The 14,240-nt window shown below is 46.3% G+C and overlaps 1 protein-coding gene across 1 annotated transcript; it reads right to left on the minus strand.

The window, feature by feature from the left end:
- Window positions 1–2,582: 2,582 nt before the first annotated feature.
- On the minus strand, window positions 2,583–14,122 carry LOC123248598 (zinc finger protein 777-like). The gene is made up of 7 exons (XM_044677428.1): window positions 14,043–14,122; window positions 11,302–11,703; window positions 11,088–11,214; window positions 10,701–10,817; window positions 8,960–9,088; window positions 5,594–5,710; window positions 2,583–3,878 (listed from the first exon to the last, which is right to left on the minus strand). Exons 1-7 carry the CDS (start codon window positions 14,064–14,066, stop codon window positions 3,043–3,045), a joined length of 1,752 nt encoding a protein of 583 aa, XP_044533363.1. The 5' UTR covers window positions 14,067–14,122; the 3' UTR covers window positions 2,583–3,042.
- Window positions 14,123–14,240: the final 118 nt, after the last annotated feature.

A 14,240-nucleotide genomic window follows, 5' to 3' on the forward strand; every position in this document is an offset into this window, starting at 1 on the left:
GCAGAAAGGCGGGCCCCGCGCGGGCTCCACCAGTGTCCTTGGGGCCTCGAGCAGACCTCGTCGGTTATAGGGTTCGAGCCGGGCCTCCCGTGCAAGGCCCTCCCGGCCCTGGGCGCAGCTCTTTGCACGTGCTGCCTGCACCGTGAGGCTCCCAGGCTTCGGGCTGTGCTAAGGTTCATAGAGCCTCTCAAGCCAAAAGCCGAAGACTTTTGGGTCCCCTGTAAGGGATGGACCAGTGCAGAGACCAACGGGGCCAAATTGGATGTCCGGGAATCCTCTCCCACAGTGTGCACGGGAAGGCCTTATGGCGCTAGGTTGGCCCATACCCCTTCTGTGTCTGAGCTTCTAGAAACTCTAGAACACACCCCACCCCTAACCCGATTCCCCAGGTTATTCCTGCAGACCTTAGTCCACCTCTTCCACGATGCTTCCTGGATTTTCACTGCCCACTCCCTTCGACTCAATTACTGGTTCTTGTCTCCCCCACCTCCTCATAGGGCAAGTACTCTCTTCTACTGGGCTGCAAAAGGTGCCTGGCGGCCAAGTACTTGTGCCTGCCTCGGCCCTCCATGAAGCAGCCATCTAAGAGGGTTTGTTTGGCCCTGCATGGGGTGGCTCTGCCCTCCTGACAACTTTATCTATATGCAGGAGAGGTTAAAGAAGTGGCAGCTCAAACCAGGATTAGAAAGCAGGCCCTGGAGTTATAATGGGAGTTTCACCTAAAGAAACCTCCAGGCTGGGATTCTAAAAAAAAATTATCCCTCCTCTCCTTGCCCCCCCCCCACCTCCAGCATCAGTCTTTGCATCTCACCACTTCCTGCCCAAATACCACAACTGGAGGAGGCTGCAGCACCCTAAGGGGAAAAAAAAAGTACTTCCTTCCCCAAAACTAAGGTATAGCTCTTGAGCCCTGTGGGTGGCCCCTTTCCTCTTGTGGGTGAAGGGAAGAGAGAGTGCTGTGGCCATTTATATGAATTAGGGTAGGTTCTCCCTCCCCCAGCCTCCCATGGCAGCATCTAAGGTGTATTGAGAGTTGAGGAAGGGGCAAGAATGTGTCATTCAGCAGTTCAGTGGCCCAAAACCACAAATGGGACGTTTCTTCACAGCGAACTCCTTCCAAAATCCACAAGGAAGAGGAAGCCACACTTTGGAATGGGCAGGAGGGGGTTGGTATCACTATCAAGAAAAAGGCTTGACCTGGCCTGAGGCTGCTTTTCCCAGTAGGGCTCTTTACCTCCAGGGTTTTACAATAACTCCCATGCCATTCCCCCACCCCTCATGCATCCAAGGAAGAAGCCATTCATAATTGGAAGCTGCCAAATATTTCCTTGTAAGGCTGCTGGTTGGTGCCTAAAATTCTCCTTTAAGATTTCATTTTTACAAAAGGTTCTGTCACCAGTTGCAAAATACAAATACATTCAATTTTCAGTTTTTTGTTCCCCTTAGGTAGAAAGGCAATTAAAGATATTCTTCCATTGCTTTTCCTTTCTAAGAGCACATTTTGATTGAGGAAGGGGGAAATGAGGTGGGGGGGCATCCTTAGAAAGGGTGTCTCTTAACTTTTTCTCCCCCAGAGAGTACTTATATATTCATTATCTTATTACAGCCCAACAAAAGCCTTTCCCAGTGCAACAGCATGAAAGGAATTATTCTCCAACCAACAGATCAAAAAACTGGGACCCAGGGAAATCCTGTGATTTTTCCCAAATGACAAAGAGGAGACTAGAAAGCTGCATCCCAGCTTTGGGTCCATTCTACTTTACCCATGATGATTGAGGTGGATTAGCCAATCAAGAATCGTTATGCATCAGAATAGGCAGTGTCTATTTCTTTTGGTTTTTTTATGGAGAACTGAATAAAATGTTTAAATAAAGCCTGGCTCTTAAGCTGAGTGGGTTGAAGGTCACTGGTAGCCAGGTCATCTGCCTTCCTCTCTGCTGGGCAGGGCTGATAGAGTTTTTGATCACCTAAGCTAATGTTTTGTTATCCCTACAGAGAGTGTTTGGCTAGAATTTCACTACACCAGAGCAGGTGTAGTCCAGAACTGGATTCCTTCTAGTTTTTCTATAAAAGCACAAGTCAAATTTGGATAAGATAACAGATGCCATTGCCTACTGGGAAAGGCACTGCCAGAAACAAGTGTGAATGGCCAATGAAGCAAGGCTCTCCCGAACCTCGGCCTCCTTAGCTGTAAAAGGAAGACGATGTCCTTGCCTCGGAGAGCCGGGGCCAAGATGTGAGATAAGTATTAGTAGGGTTATCAAAGAACTTTGGGCTAAAAAAAAATGTAAGAAAAATGCTGGACAAATATTCCACCTACCTTGGTGGCCGTGGCTAGTCATCGCAAGCCGAGTCCTCTTAAAAGAAGTCTGAAGATTTCTGAGCCACACGCACATACACAGACTTTGCGTGTGTACATACACATACATACGCTTTCACACAGCGAGCTGCAGGCACTGTTTGCTAGCCACACACCGCATGTTCTTGTGAGCCTCTCACTCTTTCTCCACACATACATGCACACAGAGTCAGAGGCAGTCCCTTCTACCAAGTCCCTCCTGTGAAATAAGTCAGACCACATATGCAAGCAATAAAAAAAACTCCATTGGAAAAAGAAATTCAGGACAAACATATCAAAGTAACAGAGCAGGAAAAACCATGTCAGTGATTCTCCTCAGGGCAACTATAAACCCAAATGCCCGTCCCTGCAGGGGCGGGAGTACACTACATGGAGCCCGGCCCCATCCCAACTCCAGGGGGAGAAGGCCGAGGCAGGGGAGCGAGGAGTGGCCCAGCTCAGAGCGGGGCTCGGGCCAGAAGCCAGCAGCCCACGCAGGCCCCAGATGTTCCCTGGGATCAGGCCCCCCCCAGCCCATCTCTGATCCCCCTCAGGACTCCAGTTGTGTGTCCTCCACCCAATGTGTTATCTTTGCTCTGCTCTGTGCTGAGCAGAACCTCGCAGAGAGCAGGCTCCGGCCGCTAGAGGCTGCAGGAGGCCCGACTGGAATGGGGGGGCTCACCCCACCCCCCCAGACTCTGGGCTCAGCCTTCCTCAGCACGGCTGGGCCGAGCCAAGGCCAGGCTTCCCTTTTTGGCACAGTGTGGGCTGTCCTGATGCTTCCGGGAGTGGGTTTGCATGTGAACAGCCAGGTGGTGGTTGCGATTGAATGTCCGACCACACTCGGAGCACTGGTAGGGCCGTTCCCCAGTATGGATGCGCTGATGCCGGAACAGGTCTGAGGGTCGCCGGAAGGCCTTGCCACAGTAGGCGCAGGTAGGGCAACCCTGGCTGTTGCCTGTGTGCAGGCGCTGGTGCAGCAGGAGGCTTTTCCGCTGCTCAAACAGGCGCAGGCACTCACTACAGTGGTACAGCCTGGATGGGCGGCCGGATGACGGGCGCTGCTCCTGGCACGGCCTCCCTGCCAGGGCCTGGGGGCTCTCTGGCTCGTCGGGCAGCCACTGGATGATGGGGCCGGGCACCACCACCTCGCCTGGCTCCAGGGGGGCAGGAGCCCCTCCCCACGTGTCCGGCCAGCTGCCCTGGGATGGCCAGTCATCGTCCTCCACATGGCTACGCTGGTGAATGGTCAGATTGATCTTCAGCCTGAAGCTCTGGCCACAGTCTGGACAGGGGAAGGCCCGCTCTCTCCGGCGTGGGAGGACACGAGGCGGCTCACTAGCAGCAGGGGGGGAGGGCTTCTCCCTTACTCGACTCCTTGGCAGAGCAGGGGAGGAATGCTCGCGGGGCTCAGCCACGTCTTCTCTGCCGCCGTCAGGAGTTCTGCACTCTGCCAAGCTGGAGCCCACTTCCGAGACCAGCTGCCGTGGAAGTGCCTCGGCCACTTGACTCTCTGTTTTGGTGCTCACAAGTCCATTACCTAGCGAAAAGAATCCACATCCAAACTAGGGTCATTTCCATCTCCACGTTCATCAAAATCCTATCCTTTATTCCAGTCCAACTCAGGGGCTCCCCTCCTGACCTCGAAGTTCTCCTGGCCCACTGCCAAACCAGATGATGCTCTCCCTTCTCCATATTTAGTGGCATAGAATCCTAGCGGGCTGGAGCTGGCAGGGACCTGAAGATCACCTAGCCCCATCCCTTAGCTCACAGATGAGGGAACTGGAACTGGGATGTGTGATGACTTGTCCAAAGTCCCACTGCAAGATGGTCAAAGAGGATCTGTGATCAAGGGCAAGTAATGAGAAGCACTAAGCTTAAAAGAAGAGGTTCACTGCAAATGAGGGGAAGGGAAAGTGCTATGGTCCCAGTGTATGTCCATGCAGCTGCTGACTTAATACAACAGGAGAGCCAAAAAGGCAGCTAAGACAAACTCCCAGACCCAGCTGAGGAAGCCCCCACTCCCTCCACCCAGGCCTGGTACCTAACTGTGGGCCCTGCTACTTTCTAGAGCTGTGCCTTCGGCCAGGAAGAATCTTTGCCTGTCCAAAAACTATGGAGCCTTCCCTGACTACTCATCTCCCTACAATCATCTCTTTTACCTGAATTCCTTTAGCACTTACAGTATGAACCACATCATCTGGCACTTGATTCACTCTTGTCTCATACCATTTTGTGGCCTCAAACAACAGAAAGCAAAGATTGTCGTTCTATCATTATCTCAAATAAAATAATGTAAGGAAAGTGGTTTGGAGACTTGAAGACATTATAGAAAATCATCATCATCATCATCATCATCATCATCATCATTCAGTCTACTCCATAACAAATGTTGCATAAATAACTTTTGCTTTCCAATACTGAAGTAGACCCAATGGGAGCTTAAAAAAGTGCTAAGCCAGAAGAGAAAAATCTATGGAAGATCTCATTTTTCCTGGAAAACTGTTACCCAGGCAGGAACTATGACTCTTCCTGATATTCCTCTCTACTCATCCACAATAGCAGATCTGGTTTTCCTGTGCTACATAGCCCAAAGATTATCTGACCTCAACAAAGACAACAGAGATCTATTTCTATTGGTTCGGTTTGTTTTGGGGCCAAGTCCATTCCATACAAAAGTCTGTGGGGAGTAAACAATGGACGTGAATGAGGCCTGATAGCTTGGCCTGAGGATATTGGCCAGTGAACAAATTGATGTCCCAAGTGGAGATAAATGGAAAAGGGGGAAAGAACCTAGAATCTAGATCCAACTGTTTCCCAAACCCCAAAGAAGAGGTAATCCCATCACTGCCACAAAACTCCCCTAGTGACAGAACCAAGTAACTGAGCTGAAGTCCACAAGAGGGAGGAAACAGAACTTCTGAACACCACCTTCAATAAGTCAATTGGAGTTGACATTGTTTGTTTGTTTGTTTTGCACTGGCTATGGAGTGAGTGTCCTAGTACAATAAATAGAGGGGTGGTCCTAGAATCTGGAGAACTTGAATCCAAATCAGGCCTTAAACATTTACTAGCTGTATGCCCCTGGGCAAGTCATTAAACTTGTTTCCTCAATTTCCTCAACAGTAAAATGAGGATAATACCAGCACCTACTTCCCAGGCTTGTTGTGAGGATCACATGAGATATTTGTAGTGTTCTTATTAGTACAGTGCCAGGCACTTAATGCATGTTTGTTCCCTTCCCCTATCACTTACCTAGTCCCAGGCAAGGCTTCATTTCCCTCTGTGGGAAGGCTGACGCTTCTTCCCCATCTGGTGGTTCTTCCTCTTGTTTTATCGAGGACAAAATATTGACACCAGCTGGAGGAAGTTCTGTGAGAAAGTGAATTCCATTAAGATCTTCCTTGGATGCTAGAGGTCAAAGCTGGCACAAGAAGGGGACTCAGCATCATTGTTTCCCCAGCAGGTGTGAAACATCTTTGTACACCCTGAGCAGATACCTACTGGTAAAGGAGGATCCCCATCCGGTTCCAGATGAGGACCTGAAGTCAGTCACCCATCAACCATGGCTCAGGAGGTTAGAGCACAGAGTTAATGAGGCCAACATCTCGGAGGCAAAGAAGCCCAGGTTGCTGTCAACCTGTTAAATGACAAAAACTGACATTTCTAAAGTGCTTTAGGCTTTATACATTTTCTAATCAGTCCTAGGAAGTAAGCGGTGTCTTCCTATTCTATTCATTATACAGTTAAGGAAACTGAGAGAGGAAGGAATAGTTTGTCCAAAGTCCTTCAACTACTAAGGGTTAGGACTCATGTTGGAGGCTGATCTCCAGGCAGTAGGTCTAGACTCCCCTAAGCCTCACTACCTGATCCCAACATAGAGTGACAGACTGTAACAGACTTTCAGAAGAGAGTATGGGTGACTCCTCTAACCCATTGCCACTTCTAAAGAAACAGCTCTAAATGGCATGTAGTTATTAGTAGCATTGTCTTCCAATGGATAACCCTGAGTGCCCTGAACTCAGTATTGTAAGGGCTACAGTGGAAGAAAGAGAGTTCCTACCCCTAAGAAGCAACTAGATGGCAGAGATCAGACATACACATATACACATCAATAAGAAAATTCAGGAAGCAGAAGACGAGAGAAACAAAGTTAGGTGAAAGCAAGTAGGGAGGTAGTCAGTAGCAAAGGGCTGAGTCCTAAGAAAGCAAACAACACTGGAGAAGATTAGAGAGTCTAAAACAGGAGGGAAAAAAAGGGAGAGAGGCACTGAGTCTTTCTGAAAGGCTACACAATTGTTCTTTATGGATATGAAAGTCTACATAAGAATAAATAAGATTAAATAAAGGCAGAAAGGATTTTAATCTACCACAGATATAATCCCATGGGCTTTTCCCCTAAATGTCTTTGATAAGAGAAGAGATAGCTCTTTTCCTAGGTGGCTCTGTTTCTTCCTCTGCTGCAATAAAACTGTTATGGTTCTCAAATCCATCAGGTACTACCCAAATTCTGCTCAATTTCCTCTACCTCAAGATCAATGTGATTCCTCTTTTCTTTGCTAAATTCAAACCACTTTTTAAGTGAAGCTCAAATCCTACTTCTGCTATAAAGCTTTCCTTGACTGTCCTGATCTCTCTTATCCTATGCACTTATTCTCTATGCTCTTTACTAAGTTTAAAAATATCAGGAGCAACTGGGTAGCTCAGTGGATCAAGAGCCAGACCCAGAGATGGGAGGTCCTGGGTTCAAATATGACCTCAGACATTTCCCAGCTGTTTGACCCTGAGCAAGTCACTTAACCCCCATTGCCTAGCCCTTACCACTCTTCTGCCTTGGAGCCAATACATATTATTGGCTAAATCACATATCATTTTAAGACATCTCTTGCAATGTCACCTTATCAAAATAACAATGTTTAGTTTTTCATGTATGTATATCTCATCTTTCTAATTGCACTGGAAGATCCTTTAAGAAAGCACCTGTGCCTTATAAATAGGTGAATAATAGTTGGCATTTACATAGAACATTAAGGTAGATAAAGCACTTTCCTCACAACTATTCTATGAAGTAGAGAGTACAAATTATTCTCATTCTGCTAATGAGTAAACTAGTCAAAGAGAGAGGGTAAATACTTCCCCATGGTCACAACCAGAACTGATCTTTTTTCGGGGTCCTATCCTATAATTTCACCAGCATAGGGAATTCCCTGTGTGAAATGTTCTCCACCACTGCAGATCTGCACCTTATCTCCTACCCATTTTCTTAGAGAGCTGCTTAGGGCACTCAGAATTCCAGTGACTTTACCGTGGTTACAAAGGCAGGACTTGAACCCAAGTCTGACTGGCATCCTGGCTGGCCCTCTATCCACTCCATCATGTTACCTACCTATGCCATACCAGTTAGGATATAAACCTCTTTGTAGACGAGGTAGTACCTAGCATAGGTTTCTTCACAGGAGAGGAGCTGTTTTTTGTGAACCTACTGGGAAAGAGGGATGAAAGAAGTAGAAGACATAACTGATACCCCTGGGGAGTGCTTCATTTGGTTGGGAAGCTAGATCACTTGCATGTATAAACATAAATATAAGGTAGCACATGCTAAATGGGAAACAGAAGGCTGCCTCCCTAGTAGAACTCTGGAGCTGGAGTTGGGAGGCCTCAGTTCACGGTCTGGCCATTTGCTCCCTTGACTGACCGACCACAAGCCAGTCCTTTAACTTCTCAGAGCCCCTCCAAGGTTAGGATGAGGATAATGTTCGGTTTTATATACATGTAAGTTATTAAGATAAGTGCAAAAATCAGTAGTGCAGACAAACTCTATTAGGAGATGGCCATAGTGCCCAAGTCAGAGAAGGCAGAAGATCATAGATTCTGAGGGTTAAGGTTGGAAGAGACCTCAGGGTTATCTAATCCAAATCTCCTATTTTACAACTCAGGTAACTGAGACACAGGAATAGAGTGACTTGCCCAGGATCAATTGCAGAGGCAGAGGGGCTCAGAGGGAGGATTTGAATCCAGGTCCTCTCACTCCTGTTAGTACTCATTGCCATGAGACTTTGAGGAAGCTTTCAAGAGGAGGCAGGACTCAAATAAAGAAACAGGAGGAGATCATTCTAGATGGGAAGAATATTGTGAGCAGTGGCACTAAGGTAGGAAAATGCATGACCCATTTATTGATGAGTGAGTAAAAGCTAGTCCAGCTAGAAGAATGGAAAGAACACTGGAACTTCTTGATCAGTAGCGGCAAGCCTGAACCTTGGCTCTGACATTAATAGTGATATGAAAAGGAATAAAGTGACTTCATTTCCTGTGGGCCTCTATTTCTTTAACTGCCAAATGAATAAAATACTTACACTTAGCTACTTCACAGGGTTTTAGAGAAAAGTACTTTGCAAACCTCAAGTCTCTATGAAATTGCGAGGTTATTACTGCTGTTGTTAGAAGGGTAGGCCCTACCTTGGGACTTGCTATCTTTAGAAAATCCTTGTCCTTTCCTTTCCTTTCCTTCCCCTCCCCTCTAAAAGAAGGCAGCAGAGAAACCTCTCAACAGTTCCACAGAGAGTCCCTAAGCTGGAGGTCAAATGTTTATTATCTACCTTCAGCTGCTGTGTTCTAACTCACCAGTGAGGCTTGGTCTGGTTAGCCTTCCTTGAGCTTCTGATCCTCCATGATCTGTAAGAACTGGTTCTTCCTCTGATTCTCCTTGGGCAGGTCCAAGTTGCTTGAGACTATACTCTGGAGGAGGTAACTCTGGGGCAGGGGGAAATTATACATAACTAATAATGAGTAGAAAACACAAATCTGGGCTAGAGCTGCCATATTCTCAGGTCTCACCAGAAATCTCTTGGGATTTCTAACAAATATCTAATTCCCAGGCAGTGTTATTTTTTCCTCTGGGGTAGTGACTAGATGCAGATCCACTGGCTGCTTTGTACTGGTACCTTACTGAAAATCCTAATCAAAACTAAAATGTCAGCAGTGGATAAGATATTAAAAATGATCCAGGTTGAGTGTCTTCATCTTAAAAATGAAAAAACTGAGGTCAATAAAGATGAAATGACTTTACTATTTAGCACTAGATGCAGACATAGGGCTGAAGCTCTGGATTCTTAGGCCAGTGTTCTCTATTACCCTACCTTGTAGTAGGAGGGAAGGGCCCTGGCCCTTTATCCTAGGAGACAACGTCTCCCAGTGTAAAAACAGCATTAGCAAACTTTAGGAGTAAGTATGAGGAAGCTCTGAAGGGCTGGGGTGGGGAGGGACAGGGAGTGAGACAGCTACTTATTAGACTACAAATCTGGAGCCCTGCACTTGGAGGTGTGGCCTTGACCACCATTCTCCACTCTGAGCCTCAGTTTGCTTTTGAAAATATAAATTGACATAAATACCTAGGTCCACCCTCCCAAGAGTCACAAAAGAAGTGCTGGTGGAGATACTGACCACAAATCTGGAAATCAAAATAAATGCTACTACTCACACCTAGCAGACTGGCCAATATAACAGCAAAGGAAAATAATAAATGTTGGGGGGATGTGGCAAAACTGGTAACATTAATGCATTGCTGGTGAAGTTGTGAATTGATCCAACCATTCTGGAGAGCAATTTGGAATTATGCGCAAAGGGCTTTAAAAGACTGCCTGCCCTTTGACCCAGCCATACCACTGGTGGGTTTATACCTCAAAGAGTTAATAAGGGAAAATATGTGTACAAAAATATTCATGGCCACACCCTATGGTGACAAAAAATTGGAAAATGGGGGGGGTGTCCATCAATTGGGGAATGGATGAACAAATCGTGGTATCTGATGGTAATGGGATACTATTGTGCTGGAAGGAATAATGAACTGGAGGAATTCCATGTGAACTGGAATGACCTCCAGGAACTGATGCACAGTGAAAGAAGCAGAACCAGGAGAACATTGTACACGGAGACAGATACATTATGGCCCAATCAAATGTAATGGACTTCTCTACTAGCAGCAATGCAATTACCCAGACAATTCTGAGGGACTTATGAGACAGAACGCTACCCACATCCAGAGAAAGAACTGTGGGAGTAGAAACGCAGAAAAAAACATATGAATGATCACATGGTTCGATGGAGATATAGAGTCTAAAAGATCACTCAATTGCAAATATTAATAATATGGAAATGGGTTTTGAACAATGATACATGTAAAACCCAGTGGAATAACGCGTTGGCTCTGGGAGAGGGGAAGGAAGAGGGGAGGGAAAGAACATGAATCATGGAACCATGGAAAAATATTCTAAATTAATTAAATTTTTAAAAAATAAATGCTGCTAGTATATCCTGTTATCATTTCATTCCCTTGTCTTCCATGTTGTTTCTACTTCATACTTACTAGTACTTAGTTCTCCAGGACACAGCACTAAATCATGGGAGCCCCACTGGTCCTTCAGGCATGGTTTTTCTCCTCGCTCAATCTGAGAGAGAATATCAGGCTTGGAAACAGCATAGTCTAGCACAGGAGGGAGGAAGAAGACATGGTCAGTCTGACTACCAGATGTGGGCTAGTAGATTCAATCAAGGAGATAACAAGGCAAAACACTTCACATCAGCCTGGAACACATTAGCGACATACATACTACCCTGCCTATGAAGAGATATAGTCGAGGCCTCCCACAAGTCAGTACCCAAAGGTATAGGGGCTGAGCTCAAATCAGAGTCAAACTTACAAAATGCATGATCTCTAGAGGCTCTTTAATGGGGCCCAAGTCTAGCGCCTTACCGAGGGAGACCAGCATCTCATAGTTGCCCCTCATCACGTGCTTGTAAAGCTCCTTCTGCCACTCCTCCAGCTTCCCCCATTCTTGCTCCGAAAAATACACGGCCACATCATCAAATGTCAGGGGCACCTAGAACCACAAGCATCACACTCTCGAACACATCCACACAACCTCGGTCTCATCTGCTCCCACCATTCCTGGGCTAGAGAGGAATACCTTGGGGACCTCGCCCTTGCTGCCTGGGGGAAGCCGCAGGATCCAGAAGTTCCTGTTTCTGAGCAGGTTCTCCATGTTCTCCAGCCTCCTCTGGAGCAGCCCATACTCCTGGAGCAAGGTGCCCAGCAAGGCCCATTTACCCTCCAGCTGGTTTTCAATCTCTACTGCAACCCTCTCACAGTCTGCCAGCTTCTTCTCTGCAGTCACTGTCCGGCCCTCTAAGGTGAATAATCGGGCCAGGCACAAATCCACCTTCTTTTCCACAGCTTGAATGGCAGCCACCACAGTCCATGGGTTGATCTCTGGAGAGTGCAGGCACGAGTCCTTCTCAGGAGACACCTGCAGCGCTGGGGAAGTTAGCAAAGCTTGAAGGGATCCAGACTGTACTTCCTGCTCAAGGGCCTATTTGCAAAGTGAATTAGAGATGGTATCAGGACTACAGGATAACACATTTTATTTTATTCTTTTAAATCATCCACCACTCCAAAAAGAAACCTGGAAGGGACAACCCCTAAGTTCTAGGACTTTCCATTCTCATCTCATGCCCTTCCTCATAAATTAGTCATGGATTTACCCAAAGAAACTTGCAAACCTACTTGCTTCGTATAAGACTGGTATTCAATAAATAAGCTTTTAATTGAGTTATTACTATGTTCTCAACACTGTAGGAGATATTGTAGGGGCTTTATGCCATGCCACTCTAGCACAGGCCCTCACTACCCAGACCATTATAATACCTTCGTGTGTATATTCATCTCTGCCTGTCCTCCAAAAATGTTTTTTGACAGTTATCAGTCTAATCTTATTAAGGCCATAAACTGCACAACCCTTGTCAATCTGAACTGCTAGAGGGGATTCCTTACAGAGAATACCAATTCACTACAAAAATCTAGGTCAAGAAATATCTATTGCTAAAATAATTTTAAAAGCCTTAAATTTATGTACTTGAATGAGAGAGAGAATCACAATATTTATATATAACTGGACTCTTTGTGATAGCAAAGGGCTAAGAAACAAGGAGCTCCATAAATGCAGGGAAACATGGAAAGACTTAAATGAACTGATACAAAGTGAAGTAAATATAAACAGGAAAGTAATATATACAATTGCTAATTTATAGCAATATACATGTGGAAACAATGACAATCAAAACTGAATGAAAAGAAGTTATAATTGCCAAGCTTGGCCCCAAAGTAGAGATTTGAGAAGACCTTCCTCTCATTTGTTTGCAGCTGGGGAGCAATGGGTATAGAATACTACATGAAATGTCTGACTCTTGAGAATATTGGCTAGTTTTGTGGAACTTTTTTTTCTTCTTTCCCCCTTTTTCCTTTATTATAAGGGATGATGGCTTTCTGAGATAGGAGAAATGTAGATGATGTAAAAAATTAATAAAAAATATTTTAAAACAAAGAATGATCAAAGATGCAAGCAAAATTTAAAAGCATCAAATTAATTACCAACAAAAGCTAAACACTGTCAAACCTTAAAATTCCACTAACAAAAAACTAAATTTGTTTTTCTTCCTCTAAATAGAAACTTGAAAAGTAGAAAACACCATTAATGATCTAATGTCAAAATTGGACTAGAAGACAGGAAAATTTAGTCTTGCCTCGTGGCCTTGAGATAAGACCTTCAATCCTTGGTGTTTCATAACTGTCCACCTCCCATCCCACAAAGATAGATGTTAACAAAAGAAATGAAGCTGGTAGGGGATAGGGAGAAGCAAGTATTATTAATACTATTTAAAATTACTTCAAAACTCTAATGGATCTGTGAGGCCTATGATTCTTGACTCTTGGACCTTCCATGTTTATTATTGGAAACTCACCTAAGGTGCTGGGGTTTTCCTGGAGTTCTCCAGACATCAGGAGAATACTAATAGACTAGAAACATAAGAGCTATAAATTAGTTCTCCTTCAGGCTACAAAATTAGCCCATAATTTTGGTACCAGTACTTTATATACGTGCGTCTGTATATAGATGTTATATATATATATATATCTTCGAATATCTAACATATATGTATATACATATATATAAATGCACACATATATTGATACCTGTAAGGGGTAAAGACTCTCGATGAGGATTACATCCTTTATACCTACCCGCTCTTTTGTTGAATCCTTTGTAAGATGTTACAGGCAGCTTGTACCCTCTATAACCTTTTGTGTGACCCAAGGCCCATAGATAAACAACTTAAACATCTGGTCCACCCCCTTCAAGATACAAAGTGCAGGTTTGTGGATTGACTACCGTCACACAAGTGAAAGGTGGTCCAGGCAGGATTTGAACCTAGATCTTCAGGATCTAAGTCCATTGCTCTTCCCAGGACGCCACCGTCTAGTGTCCCTAGGATCGTGGCCCTGCTAGGATTTACGTTCACGCCGGACAGCAGACTATCTATATTCCCTTCCCTACTATCTATGGGCCGGGCTGGAGAACGGGTCCCCACTTCTCAGCGGGTCCGAAGCTCGCACCATCGGTGCAGGGGCAGGACGTCGAGCCCCAACCTGGGCATGGGTCTCCTGGACCTACCCTCCCTCAGAGCCTCGCCCCCGTCCCCACTCCCCAGCCAGGTAAAGCAAGGCAAGGCAAGGCAGGCCAGCCTCACGGCCTGAAACGCGTGGAAGGCCCGGCAGCCGTAGGCGAAGGGACCGAGTCCCGCTGTACTGCGAGGACCCCCGCCCACGCCGCTCTCCCTCCCGCCGGCATCCGCCGCCCGGCCTGGGGCTCACCGGAGCGGGCGCCGCCTCGGCCATGGTCTCCCGCCGCCTCGAGCAGGCGGGCCTGCCTACGGCCTGGCAGCTCGCCCCGGGCAGGCGGCGCTAGTGCCGGGGTGCGGAGCCGGGATCGGCCCACGGGGGAAGCGCACGACACCGGCTGCACCGAGGAGCTCGAGCCAAGCTGCCCTGTAGTCCCCAGCAAGCTCCGCC

The sequence above is a fragment of the Gracilinanus agilis genome, chromosome 5 (assembly GCF_016433145.1).
Source record: "Gracilinanus agilis isolate LMUSP501 chromosome 5, AgileGrace, whole genome shotgun sequence".
In the NCBI taxonomy this organism is placed as follows: domain Eukaryota; kingdom Metazoa; phylum Chordata; class Mammalia; order Didelphimorphia; family Didelphidae; genus Gracilinanus; species Gracilinanus agilis.